Source organism: Dermochelys coriacea, chromosome 3 (assembly GCF_009764565.3).
Source record: "Dermochelys coriacea isolate rDerCor1 chromosome 3, rDerCor1.pri.v4, whole genome shotgun sequence".
Taxonomy (NCBI): Eukaryota; Metazoa; Chordata; order Testudines; family Dermochelyidae; genus Dermochelys; species Dermochelys coriacea.
Genome location: NC_050070.1, coordinates 6,884,602 through 6,905,298, shown reverse-complemented (window position 1 = coordinate 6,905,298; position 20,697 = coordinate 6,884,602). Strand labels below are relative to the sequence as shown.

The 20,697-nt window shown below is 45.7% G+C and overlaps 2 protein-coding genes across 6 annotated transcripts in view; one reads left to right on the top strand and one right to left on the bottom strand.

Moving 5' to 3' along the window:
• FZD3 (frizzled class receptor 3) overlaps positions 1-10,658 on the bottom strand; it is a 107,269-nt gene extending 96,611 nt beyond the window's left edge. For 2 of the 4 annotated variants that reach the window (XM_038396626.2, XM_038396623.2), the window contains exons 1-2: positions 10,530-10,658; positions 3,210-3,733 (exon numbers count right to left, since the gene is read on the bottom strand). In XM_038396626.2, the coding sequence (XP_038252554.1) occupies positions 3,210-3,398 (189 nt within the window). In that variant the 5' untranslated portion in view covers positions 3,399-3,733; positions 10,530-10,658. Of the gene's footprint in view, positions 1-3,209; positions 3,734-6,626; positions 6,666-10,529 lie in introns of those variants that run through there. The other 2 variants (XM_043510071.1, XM_043510072.1) reach the window with 2 other exon arrangements.
• Positions 10,659-10,828: 170 nt separating this feature from the next.
• The window catches only part of FBXO16 (F-box protein 16), a 48,766-nt gene continuing 38,897 nt past the window's right edge, over positions 10,829-20,697 (top strand). The window contains exon 1 of one of the 2 annotated variants that reach the window (XM_038396185.2): positions 10,829-10,953. The gene's annotated coding sequence lies outside the window, so the exon portion shown is untranslated. The remainder of the gene's footprint in view (positions 10,954-20,697) is intronic. The other variant, XM_038396184.2, reaches the window with a different exon arrangement.

Below are 20,697 nucleotides of genomic sequence, written 5' to 3'. Positions count from 1 at the left end.
ATTTTTCAAAGCTTTCAGACTACAAGTAAATTCTGCTCTCATTTACTCTTGATTTGCCCTAATATAACTCCACTGATTTCTGTGGAGTCACTCTTGAGTTTCACTGTGTAACAGACCAGAACTTGGCCCTATGTACTAGATAGAACCCTTTTGTACACAGTTTCTAAAAGGAATCTGTCTAAGTAGGGATTTTTTCCTCTTCAAGAGAAAGAGAATCTCTCCCTCAGAGACTCAGTTTTGTTTCGTACCTAATGCCATACAAGCTAAGTACCCTGTTTTATTAGGTAAATAAAGTATACTCCATTTCAAATTGTCTGGATGACTAAACCATCCAAGACAGATCCTCAACTACAACTTCACAAAAAGAGGAAGACAGACCTAAAATATTCTCAAGCCTGATGTAAGATTTTGACCTCAAAGACTGAAACTCCTTATTAGCTCAGAATTTGATCAGAGTGTAAGAAGTTGGTACTGCTAGTTTTGTGGAGTAGAATGATGGAAAAGCTGCATTCAGCTTAACGTTCACTATTTTTACTCTACAATAGAGATTTGTGTTGGTATTATTGCTTTCCGAGTATGTTGTTGGAGGAGTTTTTTCCTTCTTTATTGTATTCGTCTTACAGTACATAATATAAAATTTTAAAAACATTTTGGAAATGAAAAAGCTATTTTATTCAATCTATTTTCATTTGCAAGGCTATCACATTGAACAAAGGTGGGCAATTATCATTTCGAACACCTCTCAACCGCCTTTATTATTCTGTATCAAGTATTATGCTGTATGATACGTGCAACTGTCTTGTCTTATGTCATCAACATCTCAACTCTCTGCCAAACAAGATTTCTTTAAGAAAACCCATGTTACTAAAAACGTATTTCCTTAACAGATCACCAGCTATGAAGACAAAACAGTAGCCTAATCTTAGTCAGGATCAATATAGTTTGTTGTTTGAACAGCTGGTAACTGGGCATAACATCAACACCAGATTGTCACCATCTCATGGGAGAAATGGGGAGAATGCATAAGGGACAAACCCTTATTCACAGTGCCCATCTACAGTCATTAAAGTGCACTAGCTATACACTGAACATTTATAGAAGCAAAATATGGAATAAAATTCCATATTATAAATTAAAGCACTAACATTACCAGTGTCCATCACACAAAGAACTCATGATCCCACCATTTAGAAAGGACATAGGAGAGCTAGAGATATGAAAAGAAAGGGAATAAAAACTATACAGTGACATGGAAACTATTTTTCTAGGATATAGGAAGACGACACATGATCATGTGTGCCAGTGGTTCTCAATCTGAGGTCCGCGGGACCCCACCACTGAAACCCCGAGCCCTGGCACCCTTCACTCATGGGGCTGAAGCTGGGGCAATGGGGGGCAGAAGCCCCGAGCTCCCCCTCAAGTCGGAGCAACAGGGAGCTGAAACCCTGACCCGAGCTCCTCCTCCCTCTCCCACCCGAAGCTGCGAACAGCGGGGCTGAAGCCCCAACTTGGGCAGAAGCCCTAAGCCCATGAGCAGAGTTGAGGGGGCATTAGGGTGTTGCACCCCAAAACTGCAGTGCCTTCCCCATAGTAGGACAATCCTGGGGGCAGCTCCCCCCCTCCCCACCGCCTCTTCTTCCTCAGCACGCGCCCCCCCCCCCCCCAGGCCAGATCCTAGGTGGGAAGCCAAAGCCAGGCAGTGCGGAGCAGCTGCTCCTTTGGCTGGAGGTGCCATGGAGTGGGCAGCCATGGCATTCCCCCATCTGCTGCCGGTGCCCGGGGTTGTGGCTGCTCCTCATCTCCCAGCCCCCTTTGACTGCTCACGCAGCCGGTCAGAGCTGCCCAGGCGGGGACCTGGAGAGCCCTCAGGAAGCAGCTACCAGCACACAGACCCAAACAGGTCTGTGGCCTGCTGAGGTGAGTCAGGGGATGGTAGCAGCACTCCCTTTCTGGACCCTGCTGTGCAGAGCTAGCTTGAGCCCTGCCAGCCCTTGGCCTCCTCTCCCCCCAAATAGAAATCAAACTACACCTGTGCCCAAGGGTCCCACCCCTGGCCCAGAGCCTCAAGTCCCCCCCTCTCCACCAGGCCCTGGAGTTTTTAACAGCATGTTGAGGGGGTCTCAGAAAGAAAAGGGTTGAGAACCCCTGGTGTGCGCAATTCCTTCACAGTAGCATTGGAAAGCCAAATCTTGAGAGCTGCTGAGCTTTAATCAAACTTGGCTTTAATCAAATCACAGCCAAGCTCTACAAAAAGGAATTACTCAGACACTGTAAATGGAAGGACAAAGATTCTTCATATAAAAACAAGACGCCAGTTTAAAAAGACTCCCAAGTAGGTGACTGAAGCACCATCACAAAAGATATTCAAGAACAGATCAGATATATTAGTGAGAATTATTATTGTACTATAAATGAATAAAGTGGATGATGTACTGTAGTCCTACAAAATGTGGTGGTGGGGAAACAGAAATCAAGGCAGATAACTGAACTAATCTTATCTGGATTTATTCTATATATAAAAAGAGTAGTAAGGTACCATTACAACAATAAAAGAAAGTTTAAGTTCACCAATTCACCTGCCTGAACAGAAGCAGCTTAAAGGAATGGTTTGCCAACAGATATTCTTGTAACCTGGGAAAGCACATGCATATATTTTTCCATCAGACTAGTGGAACACCAAGACAACACAATCTGTAATAACTAAGGAGGCAAAAATATTCTTCCATCCAACCACAAAACATCAGAAGGATATAGTTTTATAACCAAGTCCTCCATTGGCTGTTTAGCATTACTGTACACATTAGTTTACTGAAAAGTGCTTTAAACTAACTTTTGCTGACATATTATTCCAACTATGCATTCTCCATCAGCCAAAAATATTTAAAGCTGGAACCCGAGTACTTTTGAACGTAAACAGTTGTACTTATTGTTCATTATATATACATAAATAAATATAAACAAACAATGTGGCTACATATTTGTAGTAATTCTTAACAGTATATTTTATGGAATGATTTATAAGGCAAATGGCATCTCGGCGCCTTACACTTTTCAAACAATAAGACAACAGGCAAAATACTAAAACTTTATAATAAATATCCTTTATATAACCATCCTTCTCCTTAATTCCCAATTGCCAAAAATAACCTCATGGTCAATTAAAGGCCTATCAAATACATACTTTTGAAAGAAAGCAGATTAATTCTTACCTCCATTGCTAATGCTGCAGTTTGCTGGTCATAATGATTCAGAAGATTAGGCATAAAGGTGGTATTGTAAGGCAGGTCTTGGCACATCCTTAAGATGATTGGCTCACAAGAAAATAAACTGTGTCCACTTGTATGCCCCACCAAAACATCCAAGAACAAAAGACAGCAGAACATCAAGATAGTAGCCATCCTTCCACATGTGAATGGGAGCCAGTCACTGAGGCCTGTCAGATTATTCAATGCACACTTTCAGATATACATGTACCGAAGGTTTGGTTTTAATGCCAGTATTTTTGCTGCTTGTTTGTTAAGAGTCTTCAAATACTGAAATACTATTTGTACTGATAGAGTCTTATTCACTCAGTCCGACAGAACACTTGAGACAGATGGGACATCTCGTCTTTTCTTTTCACATTATATAGGTTGTATTAGGTTAACGTGTCAAGTTGATTAACCACACTCCCACACGATAGAACCCATCCTGTTGAAACAGTAGCTGAGCTATGTTCTTTTTATTTAACAGCCTAAAACAAAACAAAAACAATAAAACCGCTATAGTTAACTTCAAAATTAAAAAGTTAATTAATATAGAACAATATTAGCACAATAAATATTTAAGGTAATTTGTAAGTGTTGAAGCCAAGTGATTAAATCAAGAGACCCAGAATCAATTTTCAGTTCCGATTTTTCAGTCTCTGAGACAGAAAGGGCTAGGTGCTCCAAAAATAGCTTGTTCTTCCTATAGGGAAGAAGGGAAAATGGAAGTGCCAGTGCGTCTATGTAATGAATCCTAAATATTTCCATCAAAGACATTAAGACCTGGTCTATACTTAAAAATTTGCATCCACACAGCTACAGCATGCAGGCATGTGAAAAATCCACACCCCTGAGAACACAGCTATGCTAACCTAACCTCCAGCGTAGCTACAGCTAGGTGTATGGAAGAAGATCTCCATTGGCCTTGCTACTGTTGCTTGCAGAGGCAGAGCTCTCACCTGCAATTGAACTTAGCCTCCAAATTTGGAGCTGCCCTTTGAAGAATTACAACCGAGTTTTCTATGCAATTATTTTTAGTGGAATATTTACAAATGTTCAGATTGAACGTTTAAAGTTTTTTATTTTGAAGTTTGCTTTTTTGTTTCTCTAAATAATTCACACATATATACAGTGATAAATCTCAAAAAGGCTAATTTTGAAAAAAAATATCTTGAATAAGGAATAATTCTAATTGAATTGTGCCAAAATTTGCTGTTTCAGGATTGCTCAAATCATCTACTTTTGTTTTCAGATTATACTGGCCTGCCTCTGACACATCTGCCTATTCTCTTGGTAAACCTTTAGGCAGGCTGAGCAGATGAGCTGGAATAAAAAAAAAAAAAAAAAAAAGCAGACTTAGTGAAAGGGTCCTGGAGGAGACAGGAGCTTTAGAAGAGAACAAGTAGATGAGAAAGTAGAGGAGTATTGACTCTTGAACAGCTCCCTTAGCACCATTGCCTCTGCTAACCAGCACATTAGGCAGCATCAGACTAGGCAAGAGCCTCTGCTCTGAGGCATCAGCCTATCAAATAAAAGGAGGACTTGTGGCACCTTAGAGACTAACAAATTAGTCTCTAAGGTGCCACAAGTCGTCCTTTTCTTTTTGCGGATATAGACTAACACGGCTGCTACTCTGAAGCATATCAAATGATTCCATAATGCTGCTACCTCAATAGGCCTGGGAACTAAGGCAGCAGCATCAGGGAACTACTTCAAGCACTGATGCCTAGGCACAGAAGCAATGGATTCTCCCCAGCCAAGGCCTCCCAACATGACTTCATTCCCTTACATAGTCACCACATCCTAACTAGTCTTTTGAAAATCCTATAGCCCCACTCACCCTACCCCACCTCCAACAAAGTATGTGAGCAGGAAAGAAGACACAGTGATATATGTGAGTGGGAATAGTGCGTTTGACTAGGGAGGCATGAGCAGGGAGTCAAAAGCTTCTGCCTTGAAGTATCAGCACTTTAAAGGGTTCTCCCAGTGCTGCTTCCTTGGTTCAAGGAGTACCTCAGCATAGAGGAGCTAGCTCCTATATACCTTAGGCCTCTCCCAATCAGGCCCTGCTCTGCAATGGTCCCCAGGTCCTTACACATCTCCTTTTTGCTTTGAATGCACCAAATTGCTGACCCTCTAGGAACCATTGCAACAGCTGATAATAAGTCAGAGCACAACATATTCCACCCATCCCTGTCCCCAAATATCCTGAGAGCTGTGAAAGAAGGAGTGTATGGCTTTCTGGCAGTTTTACACTGGCTGGGGAACCCCTTTATGCAGCTGTCATTCCCTGGGGCTATTTCTCTCCCTTCACGATGTAAAAGTGTCAGAAGTGGAAAGTCTGATCCAGTATGCCAATCCTCCTCCATCAAAGGTTTGAGCCTTGAGAATGAGAGCCAAAGTGGGGAAAAAAAAATGAAGTAGGAGAACTACAAGACAGGTCTAGATGGCCCCTGTTCTCACTACCACTTTATTCTAGAAAATATTAGAAATGGAAACCTAAAGCACAGAACTCAAGCCTCTAACCAAATTGCTATTTACAAAAGATTCAATGTAGGCCATCACCCAGATAACTGTTAGTTCAAACAAGAATTCCCAGAGAACCTCAAGTGCCACGTTAATATTTCAGAGAAGAATCAAAGAACTGACAAACATAACAGGTTTGCAACCAAGAGGGGGTTTACATTAATTTGGGTGTGGTAGAGTGAAAGAGCATTCTATACATTAGAAAGGCAAAAGGTTAAGTCCCTTATTCTTTCACCTAAAAGTATTAGAGAGTGGGTGAGTGCTGTGGACGTGGAGATATTTGATTGACATTATATGAATATAGTTAAATTTAAAGCTATGGATTTGTGTACATGCACTTAAAAGCTTCCAATATGCTCATTTTATAAGTGAGAAAAAATAAATATCAAGTAAACGTATGTATTTCAAACTTTAAGATGGAATAAGGAAGTAGTTTTACCTCTAGCTGTTTGAGATTGTGGCCACTGAAGCCATGAAAATGCAAATAGGAAAAAAGATAAGATGGTAATCATAAAAATATCATTTTAAAATAACTGACCTTGTCCCCCCCCGCCAATTCCTCCCACACTGACTGAAATGAATACCATGTTTTGAAGATTAATTAGAGCAGATGAAGTGCACAGGTAAAGACTCTGAATTTCAATAAATTTCCACAAGAAATATGCCATATCTGTCCACCAACGATTCTAACAGAACTACACCATCACAGTAAAGGAAGCCTAAAGAGCCTTTTACAGTCCCACAGTTTAAGTAGCAGAACCATGGACCACAAAGCCAACTCTGCCCACATATCTACACCAGCGACACCATCACAGGACCTAACCAGATCAGTCACACCATCACAGGTTCATTCACCTGCACGTCCACCAATGTAATATATGCCATCATGTGCCAACAATGCGCCTCTGCTATGTACATCGGCCACACTGGATAATCCCTATGTAAAAGGATAAAAGGATAAACAAATACAAATCAGATATTAGGAATGGCTATATAGAAAAACCTGTAGGAGAACACTTCAACCTCCCTAGACACACAATAGCAGATTTAAAGGTAGCCGTCCTACAGCAAAAAAACTTCAGGTCCAGACTTCAAAGAGAAACTGCTGAGCTTTAGTTTATTTGCAAGTTTGACACCATCAGCTCAGGATTAAACAAAGACTGTGACTGGCTAGCCAACTGCAAAAGCAGTTTCTCCTCCCTTGGTGTTCACACCTCAATTGCTAGAAGAGGGTCTCATCCTCCCTGATTGAGCTAACCTCATTATCCCTAGCCTGATTCTTGCTTGCATATTTATATCCGCCTCTGGAAATTTCCACTACTTGCATCACCCACGAAAGCTTATGCTCCAATACGTCTGTTAGTCTATAAGGTGCCACAGGACTCTTTGCTGCTTTTCCTTGTTTGTAGAAAACCTGCTGCCTATCAAGTTGATCTGGTGACTGCTGATTTTCGTATTGTGGGAAAGGGTAAACACTTCTCTCTATTCACTTTTTCCACACCATTCATCAGTCTAGACCTTTGACCAGACCATATTACCCACCCAGCCACACTGACTATGAGCTTCAGCAAATGTGATGGTACAAAAAAGCCCTGAAAATATAGAGCCACTGCCACACCAGTGAAATGGATCTTTACCTCTCACGATTGCTGAAAGCCATTCCCTCTACTAATAGAAATTGTTAATGCCTCCAACAGAGTTGCACACCTGCCAAACTTTCTGAAAATGCAAGCCAGCTCAGTCCTCAAGAAACCATCTTGACCATGAAGAACTCTCCAACCTCTCACTCAAAATGGGCAAAATGAATGAGAAAGTAGCAACCTCAAGCTCTAGTAACATGTGATATCAGCCAACAATCTCGATTTCAACCAAGACAGCACAGAGACAGCCCTAGTGATACCAAAAGAGGAATATCCTTGAGATCTTGCCCCCGTCAATGGTCTCATGTTCAAACTCACATTGGATCTCTCTGTAGCTTTTGACACAGTAGACCAAAAGGCAGGAGTAGATGACACAGCATTATAATGGCTCCATTCATTCCTCTCCAGCAGAACTCAGAATGAGGCCATAACTGCTCTTACTTTCTGAAGGCCCTTACCTGTGAGGGCTTACTGGGATCCATAATATCCCTCTTTCACATCAACATCTGGGAGCAATAGTAAGACAACAGGCACAGGTGTCAAGAATATGCTGGTGACGCTCTTTATATATTAGTCATCAGTCATGCAACCACCACCTTTTCTAAGATGTTAGAATGACTATAAGAGAGATCAAATCTTGCATGAAGAGCAGCTGTCTCAAGCTTAACACAGGCAAAAATCAAATAATGCTAGTGAGAAGGAGGAAAACGCTTTGAAGAACTAACCATACACCATCCCCAACTTCTACTTAAGGTGTACAGCCCCATTTGTCAAAATGGATTGAACCTCAGGGTCCTGTGGCACCTCACTACTCTTGCAAGACCAAGTATTCATCCAGGCACCGACACTACTTGGTCACCTAATCATCAGTGTATAAACATGCCTTTTCACCTCCAACTTGCTTGGCAATTTCACCTCTTTCTCCTGGCCAAGAACCTAGACAGAGTAATCCATGCATTTGTCACTTCAAGACCATTATGTTATTGAGGCAGAGGGGTCAGCTGGTACAAAACGCTGTTACCCACCTCCATGGTCCAGATCACCATGAGCACAACAGGCCTTGCTCAAGAGCCTTCACTAGCTCCCAGTCAGTTTCAGATGGCAACCTGAGCCTTCATTTCTAATCTTCACAAACTATTAATGGATCAACCCCTAGCTAAGGGGTGGGCAAACTATGGCCTGTCAGGGCTTTGGATCCGGCCCGAGGGATTGCCCCCCCCCGTAGTGCCACAGGCCCCATGCCGCTCTTAGAAGCAGCCCGCACCACATCCCTGCAGAGGGCTCCATGTGTTGCCCTTACCTCCAGGCACTGCCTGCCGCAGGTCCCCATTGGTCAGGAATGGGGAACCAAGGCCAATGGGAGCTTTGGGGGAGGTACCTGGAGACGTGGTAAGGGCAGCACACAGAGCCCTGTGACACCCCCACCTCCCAGGGGCTGCGCATGGATGTGGTGACGGCTGCTTCGCTGAGTGGCGTGGGGCCAGGGCAGGCAGGCAGGGAGCCACTTTAGGTAAGCGGCCCTGGGCTGGAGCCCAAACCCCTCCTGCACCCCGCCCCCCAACCCCCTGCCCTGAGCCCCCTGTTGCACCCTGCACCCCAACTCCTTGCCCTGAATCCCCTCCCCTCCTGCACCCCTGCCCTGCACTCCACACCCCTCCTGCACCTCAACCCCCTTCCCTGAGCCCCCTCGAACACCCTACACCCCTCCTCTGCCCCAATCCCCTGCCCTGAGCCTGTTTCTGCACACCACATCCCTTCCCACACACTGCACTCCCTCCCGCACCCCAACCCTCTGCCCCAGCCCTGCATACAATTTCCCCACCCAGATGTGGCCCTCGGCCCAAAAAGTTTACTCACCCCTGCCGTAACTACATTAGGGACCCTGTTTCAGTCTAGGCATGGACAATGCAAATGACAAAGCCCAAGACAATGTGTGTAAGAACTGAGGACTGTGCATTCTTGGTTGACGGGATCCAGCCATAGAATGAACTTCCAGAGTAGTTTAGGAATTGTCATATTGGATCAGACTCAAGCTCCATATAGTCCAGTATCCCACCTCCAGCAGCAGCCAGCACCAGATGCTTCAGAGGAAGCTAAGAACCCTGCAGCAGGCAAAGCTACCACATTAGGTCTCGTCCTGATCTAACAGAGAAACCCTAAGTACTCCTCACTCCATTCTGATCCAGGACTGAAACCGTATTTCCCCAACACACACACACACACACACACACACACACTTTCAAGTACAGATGTGGGGGAACGAAACAGCAACTTCAAACCCCCCCCCCCACTCCAGATACAGGGGAAATGGGAGGAACACTCCCCACATTTCACTTCAATTACAGTCAGGGGCAGGTTTCAGAGTAGCAGCCGTGTTAGTCTGTATTCGCAAAAAGAAAAGGAGGACTTGTGGCACCTTAGAGACTAACAAATTTATTTGAGCATAAGCTTTTGTGAGCTACAGCTTACTTCATCGGATGCATGCAGTCAGGGGCAGAGAAACCACACTGCAGTTCTCTCCCACTCCGTTTCTGCTACAGATTAAGGGGGAAACCACACCACATCTCCCCCCCATTTCAATTACACTGGGGAGATGCACACCACACAGCTTTCCCCACTGTAGTTATAGACGGGGGGGGGGGAAGAGGAGAACCCCCCTCCCCCAATTCTTCCCCTCAATTCTCGTGGCACACAGCAAGAGGAGGTGGAAGGGGGGGAGAGGAGAACCCCCCCTCCCCCAATTCTTCCCCTCAATTCTCGTGGCACACAGCAAGAGGGGGTGGAAGGGGGGGGAGAGGAGAACCCCCCTCCCCCAATTCTTCCCCTCAATTCTCGTGGCACACAGCAAGAAGGGGTGGAAGGGGGGGGAACCAAACTATATTTTCCCCCACACACTCCGTTTCAAGCACAGATTAAGGAGGGGGGGGGGAGCCGCACAATATTCCCCCCACCCTCCATTGCAGGTCCCACCCTACACTGGGGTGCTGTCCCTCCCCCCTTTCCCGGTCCTCTCCTGCATGGGGGTAGTTTGTGGGCTCTGACCTCGGTGGATCCCCTCCACCCGGAGGCGGCAGCTCCAACGGGAAGAGAGAGGGTCGCCCAGGCTACCCGCACTTACCCCAGCACCCGCCCTGCTGCCTTCTCCGGCCTCGCTTCGCCCCCAGAGCGGGCGGCGGCGGCGGCGGCGCGGCGCGAGGAGGTGAAGACGGTAACGGCCGCGCCCCCGCGGCAGCGCCAACGCCAGCCCCGCCCCCCGCGGCGGCCTCCTGCCAGCCCCCGTAGAACGCGGGCCCCGCCTCCGCCTCTCGCTCCGTCACTCCCTGCCCCGCCCCGTCGGGCCGCCCCGGGGAGCAGCGAATCAGAACCAGCCGGCTCGTTGCTAGGTAGAAGAGCCGGCGCCCCGCGGCCCCGGCCCTGATTGGCTGCTTCCCCCAGGGCGCTAGAAACTGTTTCCATGGCAAACGGAATCAACTCGCCGGGAGAAGCGGAGACTGGGCCGTGGCGCGTGGAGGGGGGCGCGGCCCCGGCACACAGGAGGCCAGGTGAGAGCGTGGGGGAGGGGCGTGGTCCCCCCCCCCAGGGGGCATCGATGTCAGGGGCGCTCGGGGTATCGCCTGCATGGCGGTCAGGGGTTTATCGGCTGCTCAGGGGCGCCGGGGTATCGATTCCCGAGACACGGGGCGGGGTTTCTGGGGAGCATAGGGCAGCACTTGGATGACCGGCTGGGGGGGGGGGGGGGGGCTATCACAGGGCATGGGGCGCACCAGGGGTATAAATGCTGCAGGGGACACTGGGAATTCTTCAGGATGCCGGACAGGGGGGCACCAGGGGTTATGGATGGAGGGCATTGGGAGATAGTGCTACCAAAGGGCGGAGGGGGGCACGAGGTATGGGCAATACTGGGGGAGGTTTCGGGGGATATCAGTGCCGCAGTCTGCCGTTGGGATACCGGCGCCAGAGGGTGCAGGGGGAGCACTGGGGGATATCAGTGCTGCAGGGGGATATTAGTTGCAGGGGGAGCACTGGGAATGTATAGAACCATAGGGGCCATTGGGGGATACTAGCATCACAGGCTGCTGTGGGGCACATCAGTTCCACAGGGTGCTTGGGGAGAACTGGAAATATACAGTACAGTGCGAGGTACTGGGGGATGTCGGGGTCCGGGGAGCACTGGGAAGGGGCAATGCTATGGGTATGTGCGGCGGGGGGATCTCAGTGCTGCAGGGTGAAACGGGGAGTACTGGAGGGAATTGATGCCATAAAAGCACAGGGGGCACTGGAGGCTGGCAGAATGCAGGAGAGCTGATGGTTGTGATGCCATGAAGAGCCCAACGCTTTCAGGGCTTCAAGGCCCAAGATGGGCCCAGGTGAGGATCAGTGCCATGGGTCTGTGGTGGGGGTTATAGATACCCCAAGGCATGGGGGAGCCATGAGAGTTAGAGACTGTGAAGGGCACAGGGGAAATCAATGCTATAGAGTACCAGGGGTACTGAGAGGTATTGACACTGCAGAAATAATAGGGAGTATTGGTTTCATGGGGTGTGTGGGGCACTGGGGTATCGATGGCATATGTCACAGCAGGAGACTTGGGAGGAATTGATGCCGAGGGCAGCACTAGGGGCTATCAATGCTGTGGGAAGCAAGGGGGATATAGACACTGCAGCGTAGTAGGGAGTATCGACTCTGTGGGGCTATTTGTAGGACTACTGCTGCTGCAGAGCACAGGTGGCAACTGGAGAGTTTCACTACCACAGGTCATGCTTGGGAGAGGGAAGAGGGCTGCAGGGCTATTAATGCCACAGGGTGCAGGGAGTCCAGGAGGTATCAAAGCCCCAAAGTGCAGGGAGCACTGTGGGGGGTGGGTATCACTGCCGTGGAGGCTCAGGAGAGATCAGTGTACCCTGTGTGGGGGCATTAAAGCTGTGGGAGGGACTGATGTCATGGGTGCCCTGGGGGGGATCATTTCCACTGGGAAGCACGGAGACAATCAATGCTATGGGGTGTAGAACTGGGGATATTAATGCCTGGAGTGGAAAAGGGTATTGATAATATAAGGCATGGGTCCCCCACAGGTATTGAGACCACTGGGGATGCGAGGGTGTCAACGCCATAGGATAATTGTTGGTAGAGGGGGCACTTAGTGGGACACAACACCTTGCAATGAGATTCAGCAGCAAGAAGACCATTTTGCTGCCCATCCACTCAACCGCTTCCCATCATCTCTCTCTGTTTCAAATTATTTTCCCCCAGATCACTCCTCTTGTAGTTTCTCATGTTGAATCTCATATACTTGATTCTTTTTGTTCTATGTATGCTAATCTCTCTGGCTCATCTTTCTATTACTATGGTTTGCACTATGAAATCCACAGAGGACAGTAGATGTGAATTAATTACTGTTGACTCCCAGGATGATCATTTACAAGCAGTCCTCTCTTCCTTTCTAAGACTTAGAGTTTGGTTAGTTCATTCCAGGTGAAAGTCCTCTTATACCATCATGTGGTCTGTGTAACGTGTGTTTTTAAACTTCTGGGTACATGAGTCTCTGATGAGCCAGGAAAGCTTAATAAAACAGTGCCTCTGGAAGACTTACTTTGACTATGATTTGCAGAAGGCCCTGAAATGGTATTTCAGAGGGTTAAGGCTAGATTAACATAGCTAAAGGAAAAGAGTTTAATGCCCTGAGTTAATATGATCTGATCATACATAGCATTAATCTGTTTTAAAAAATAATTTGATTGCATTTAAGAAAAAGGGTTTGACCCAGCTCCTATTGAAATAAAAGGAAGTCTTTGTTATCTTTAGTGGGAATTGGATCTGGGGGACTGAAATCATTCTGCTGTAGTAAACAAATTTATTTGAGTAGTGCACAACTGTATCATTAGGTAACCAATAAAATCATGTTATAGAACACTAGGATTGTCTGGTTGATTCTTATCTCAAAGGAGCACGTATATCAATACAGTTCTGGATTCTAAGGAGCACCACGGATATTACCCATATAGTCAGTGTTAACCCTGGCTATACATAATACTTAGTACTTGTATGGCCCATTTAACCTTCAAAGCACTGTACATAGATTCATTATCTAACTGAATTGTGAAGGAACCATTTCAAGAGCTAATCTCCACTGGACTGGTGCTGGACAGCTTGGGAGGAAATGTTGCCTAGTCAAAGAGGAGGCTTAGTGACCCAGAAAGAACCAAAGAAGAGAGCTGATAAAGCAACTCAGTAAATGCCATGGGGACAATTAGGGTAACACTTACCCATTAAGCATCTCCTTGCAGCTGGGTGTGGTACTGCAATCCTCTTCACACTTCAGGCACCCCATATAGGTTGTCAACATTGGATGGCAGGACCTCAGTGGCTCAGTTCTCCACCCAAGTCACAAAGTCCAAATGAACCCCTTCTGAGGTAGTACAGAGTTCAATAACGAAGCAATCTGTTTGCCCTCCCTAGAATCTTCAGTCCTAGCTATGAGCCCTTTAAATTCTGCTTTTTGTTCAGGCTCCTAACTAAAGCCTGCACCTTCTTGGGGCTTACACCATTTTAACTGTGATCAGTAGGGGAACCCACCCTGTATCCTACTAGGGGTCACAACTAGGGACTCTATAGACAGCTGCCACATACTGCTCAGTAGGGCAGTTCTTTGCTACTGTTTGTCTGGGCCTTTTCCTACCAGGCCCTTTTATCTCCAGCCCTAGCTCAGCACCAGCATCCTCAGGGTCTTCTGTCTGATGAAGTGAGCTGTAGCTCACAAAAGCTTATGCTCTAATAAATTTGTTAGTCTCTAAGGTGCCACAAGTACTCCTTTTCTTTTTGCAATCTCTCTGTGAGTTCAGCCTACCATAAGTTTTACTTATTTGTGCAGCTCCTGCAGCCAAAGAAGAACTCTTGCTCCTGCCCAAAAACTGACCTGCTAAGGGACTGCAGCTGCTTTTATCTGAGCCTGTTGGGCTCTGATTGGCTGTTGCTAGACCTTCTAGCCCTTGGAGAAACAGGTCTCTCTAGCTTCTAAGATGGCTGTTCAAGTGGGCTTTTCTAGGAAGGCCTAGAGGACCTACCTTTTTCTCCCACCTCACTGTATCCTGGGGCAGGATGTAGTAGAGCAGCAGGGATACATATGAGGGATACCAGCTGAGTTTGCTGCTAACATGTACTGTCTGTTTCTAGACCTATTGATTTATTACATGAGTACAGCAATGGAAAAGTGTTCAATTGCCTAAGTAGTATATACCTCGATAGCATTCATCACCATATATTTTTAACAGGTCTCCATGCCCCATTTTGGGCTTATGTCCTGCCATCTGTTCCCATTTCCATGGGTGTTGAGGTTTGGTGCTGTTGGCCATTTTGAAAAAGATTTTTTTATTATTATTTTTTATGTTTGAATAGGGGCCTTGTTGCGGCTTATGTTTGGCCGTGTTTAGAGACAAAGGTTGAAAAAATAGATTAAAAAAAAAGAAATATTTGGTTAGGTTTAGAGGACAAAATGAAATAATGTTTGGTTAGGTTTAGTAAGGAGAGATGCTTTTAAAGGCCGAGTTTGGCATGTTATTAAATAATAGAGAGAACTTAAAGAAAAATAAAGTTTTTTGTTTTTAAAGCCAGGCACTCCATCTTTTCATCAACCTATGATTAATCACATCCGTATACTAGCATTTAACCCCCACCTTACATAGATATATTTCTTTTCTTTCAAATAATTTAAGTTGCTTTTATCTGATCATGCTCTGTCAGCCACTCATCACACACCAGCGCAGTGATCCTGTATGGCCCTGGCTTGGTTATCTGTCCAAAAAAACAAAAAAAAAAATTCATTTTAAGCAGATAAATATAAGAATTTTTTCACAACTGGTAAAACTTTCACTTGCTTTTACCATAACAGTGTTGCAGTCTTTCCATGACTCGGGGTCTCTCGGTTGGTTCTTGACATGGCTATCCTCCAACGATCCCTTAGCTGCCATGTCCTCATATACAAACTCTTCTTCCATTTCTACCTATAAAAAACAAATATATTTAACCATAAATATTTATTCAATACTTGTAATTTTTCATCAATTTGTTTTAAAGAGTACCTTACCTCCACCTTTGAGTCTGCTTCCTCCAAAGCTGGCAACAAATCTTTTCACATGCAGTCCTTTTCCTCTTTTACAACTGGCAGTGATCCCATAAAGTTTTCCTGTTTCTTCGGTTCAATTTCAGGATGAAACATGAGGTTTGGCAATGGCGCTGCCTCTTTACCAAAATAAGTGTAAATGGGTCTTCTCTTCTGAACATGAGCTGTTGCATCAATAGGCATTTCCGGCTTCTTGGTATCGGTAGACGTCTTGTAAAAGGACATGGCCATTGTGTCTGGGCTTCCAATTTTAAAACTGCAGTTCGCAAAAATACGTGGTTTTATACACATGGTCAAATGTTCATTGGCTAGAGTTTTTCAAATAATCCACCCTGTGATAGCCTGTTTCTGAAAGGCTTTTGTTTTAAAATCTTGGTATGAAAGGATTGGTTCAAAAAGTACATTTTGTGACATAGCTGTAAAACAGCTTTGGATCGTTCCGCCGTGAGGCGGGGATAGCTCCCAAGGTTCATCACCCGGAACACCTATCATTTCTCTACCAACAGTTGCTGGGGTAGAATGCTTCACTCTGCATATGTTCAGTAACACAGACTCTCTTATTGCTTTATTATTTTTTTTGATTCTCTAAAATCTTTTTTTTCTTTGCCCTGTACTTATTTTTTCCTCTCTTTCTATTCTTTAAAAAGCATCTCTCCTTAATAAACCTAACCAAAAATCTTTCTTTTCTTTAATAACTTGCCTCTATTCTTTCAAGCTAACCCTTTAAAAACAAAACTTTATTTTTCTTTAAGTTCTCTCTTTCTATTCTTTAATAACATGCCAAACTAGGCTTTTGAAATTCTCTCTCCTTACTAAACCTAACCAAACAATCTTTCTTCTGTTTAATAACCTTTCTTTCCTTTTGTCCTCTAAACCTAACCGTCTTTCTTTTTTTTTAATCTTTAAGTCCTCTCTTTCTATTCTTTCAATCTTTTTCTCTAAACATGGCCAAACACAAGCACTCAACAAGCCCCCTATTCAAACATAAAACATAATAAAAAAGTTTTCTTTTTCAAAATGGCTGATGGCACCAAACCTCGACACCAGCGGAAAGGCAATTGAGGGTGGGTCATAAGCCCAAAATGGGGCTTGGAAACCTGTCAAAAATACATGGTGATGAATGCTATCGAGGCATTTACTACCTGCCTATATGGGCAGATGTTCCAAGTTAACAAATCTCAGGTGGATCCTGCCCAGGATTCCCAGTATATACTTGCATTGTTCTAGAGGGCGAAATCCTTGTCAGGATTATAGAATAGGGGATGTGTTGTTCCCACCTTCATGTTTTGAGTCTCTCTGAAATCACAGAAGAGCAGAGGAGTGGTGGTGTTCTCCTGTGACTCAGGAACTAAACTTAGGCCCCCAGATATCATGTAAGGAGTCTAATGCTGTTGGGGTGCTAGAAAACCCATCTAGAAAGCCGGTGGAACAAGCCAGGAGTTTTCTTAACAGCTTTAGAGATGTTTTCATGACGGCACCTGGGAAGACTCATTTCAGTGAGTATTGCATCCAAATTAAGCCAGGTAGCAGGGCTCAGAAAGGAGGGTTCTGTGTCTTGGGAAGGATGTGGGAGATACTAATGCAAGAATTAGATAATATGCTTGAATTCGTGTAGTAGAGGAATCACAGAGTGAATGGCGCAAACTAATTGTTTTGACACCAAAACCAGACCAGAGTGTTCAGTTTTTTCTCTGATTTCAGAATAAAAGCCAGAAATAGCTCTCTTTTTGATGCCTACCCAGTGCCAGCAGTTGAGGTAAAACTAGATAAATTACAACTTTTGATCTGACTAAGGGATGTTGGCAAATACCTCTATTGCAAGAGTCCAAAGTAAAAAAAAAAAATGTTGCCTTATGGACTGTACCTGTTCCATAACCTCCCTTTGGTCTACATGTTCCACTGGCCATGTTTCAGTGCCTAATGCACAATCTGCTGCAACGTGGCCAGTACTATGTCATGGCTTAACTCTGTGATGTTACTATATGTTTCACCACATCATCTCAACATCTTCAGAAGGTCACTAACCATGCCCCTGTTAAATAGCTGCATGCCATGAAGAATACCTCAGTCCAGATTACCCCTGATATCTGACTCTGTAGCCCAGTTCACTCACTGTGCACCACAGATCTGGTGAAGTTTATGTGAATGAAGATTCTTTTTTATATTTGGTTGGAGGTATGGGCATTATGGCTTCTGCCCAGCATAGCCTGAGCTACTTTCTTAGGCTTTGTCTACACTGGCAGAGTTACAGCATTGGCAGTTGCAGCGCGACTCAGAGAGCGCCGAAGGGAAATCACTGTTATGTGTTCACACTGTCAGCTGCCTGCGCAATAATGTGTTCACACTTGCAGCGGTATTCGGAGCGGTGTGCTCTGGACAGTTATCCCACAGAGCATCTCTTCCTCTTCTGCCACTAAGAGTTGTGGGAAGCAGAGGGGATTGCAGGGCATCCTAGGTCCTATCCCAATGCCCCGTGATGCATTGCTTTGCATCCCAGCAATCCCTGTGCTTCCATCTGCATTTGGCGCCATCTTTCAATTGTTTATGAACTGCGCGCTCTGCCTCGTCGGTCTGCAGGAATGGATCCTGAACTGTTGACCAGTATGCTGCTCACTCTGACTGACATGTCATGAGTGGCAGTGGAGTTATTCCTTCAACTACAAAGGCAAGAGGAGTGTGACATTGATCTCGCCATGCATAGTAGCTACGACACTTGATTGCTTATGGCATTCATGGAGGTGCTGACCACAGTGGAACACTGCTTTTGGGCTCAGGAAACAAACACTGAGTGGTGGGATCACATCGTCATGCATGTCTGGGATGATGAGCAGTGGCTGCAGAACTTTCAGATGAGGAAAGCCACATTCATGGGACTGTGTGATGAGCTCGCCCCAGCTCTGCGGCGCAAGGACACGAGAATGAGAGCTGCCCTTCTGTTGGAGAAGTGCCTGGTGATTCCACTGTGGAAGCTTGCTACTCCAGACTGTTACTGATCGGTCACTAACCAGTTCAGAGTAGGAAAGTCAACCATTAGACTCATTTTGACGGAAGTATGCAGGGCCATTAATCGCATCCTGCTCCGAAAGACCGAGACTCTGGGAAACGTGCATGACATTGTGGATGGCTTTGCACAAATGGGCTTCCCTAACTGCAGAGGGGTGATAGATAACATGCATATTCCGATTCTGGCATCAGACCAGCTAGCTACTGAGTACATTAATTGGAAGGGGCATTTCTCTATGGTTCTTCAGGCGCTTGTGGATCACCGTGGGCATTTCACTGACATTAACGCAAGCTGGTCTGGGAAGAAGCATAATGCACTCATCTTTCGTAACACTGACCTGTTCATGAAGCTGCAAGCAGGGGCTTTCTTCACGGACCAGAAGATCACAGTAGGGGAAGTTGAAATGCCCATTGTGATCCTGGGAGACCCCACCTACCCCTTAATGCCATAGCTTATGAAGCCATACATGGGACACCTTGACAGCAGCAAGGAGCGGTTCAACAACAGGCTGAGCAAGTGCAGAATGACTATTGAGTGTTCATTTAGCTGTTTAAAGGCCCACTGGTGCTGCCTATATGGGAAGCTGGACCTGGCTGATGACAATATTCCTATGCTCATAGCCTTGTGCTGTACTCTCCATAATATTTGTGAAGGGAAGGGTGAAAGCTTCACTCAGGGCTGGACCATTGAGGCTCAGCACCTAGAGGCTGAATTTGAACAGCCAGAGACCAGGGCTATTAGAGGGGTACAGCATGGGGCTATAAGGATCAGGGATGCCTTGAGGCAGCAATTGGAGCTGGAAGCCACTAATATTTGTTGCTATGCTTGTGAGTGCAGTGCTTTTAATGTTAGGAGGTGATTGTGGTTGGTGCAGACGATGTACTATGGAGGTTTAAGATGATTTTCTGTTGCTTTGCAGGGCTCTGTTTGCTTTCAATTAATACTACCTTCTCCCTTTGTGATGAGGCGTTCCCAACTCAGGTTTACACAGGCACTTAAGGGAGGGGTCATAAAAGCAGCTGTTTAAGGAACCAGAAAGGGTGCTGAGGGAGTTGGCTGATGTGATTGCAGAGCCATTGACCATTATCTTTGAAAATTCAATATGATCGGGGGAGGTACTGGACGATTGGAAAAAGGTAAATATAGTACCCATATTTTAAAAAGGGAAGAAAGAGAACCTGGGGAACTACAGACTGGTCAGCCTCACTTCAGTCCCCAGCAAAATCATGGAGCAGGTCCTCAAGGAATCCATTTTGAAGCACTTGGAGGAGAGAAAGGTGATCAGGAACAGTCAACATGATTCACCAAGGACAAGTCATGCCTGCCCAACCTGATTGCCTTCTATGATGAGATAACTGGCTCTGTGGATATGGGGAAAGTGGTGGATGTGATATATCTTGACTTTAGCAAAGTCTCCCACAGTATTCTTGCCAGCAAGTTAAAGAAGTATGGATTGGATGAATGGCCTATAAGGTGGTGTGACAGGGTCAGGCCAGATGGCTACAAGAGAGTGGTCGAAGGTAGATACATTAGTTCCAGGTTAAGCAGGTCCCTTTTCCCCGGATAAGATAACAGGGACTATTCTAGAACATTCAGGAACTTTCTAGAACTAATTAAGGCAGGCAGGCTAATTAGGACACCTGTAGCCAATTGGGAAGCTCCTAGAATTAATTAAGGCTAATCAAGACACCTGGTTTAAAAAGGCTGTCACTCCAGTTAGTGAGGTGTGCATGCAAGTAGCTGGGAGCAAGAGGCGCAAGAAGCTGAGAGTGAGAAGGTGTATTACTGGAAGACTGAGAAGTACAAGCATTATCAGAGATCAGGAGGAAGGTCCTGTGGTGAGAATAAAGGAAGTGTTGGGAGGAGGCCATGGGGAAGTAGCCCAGGGAGTTATAACTGTCACGCAGCTGTTACAGGAGCCACAGTAGACAGCTGCAATCCACAGGGCCCTGGGCTGGAACCCGGAGTAGAGGGTGGGCCCGGATTTCCCCATCTCTCCATCCCCCCAACTCCCTACTTGATACCGGAGGAGTTGACCTGGACTATGGGTTCCACCAGAGGGGAAGGTCTCTGGCTTGTTCCCCGATCCACTAGGTGGATCAGCAGAGACTGCGGGGATTGTTCTTCTTTCTTTTCCCCATGCTGACCAGTGATGAGGCTAACTGA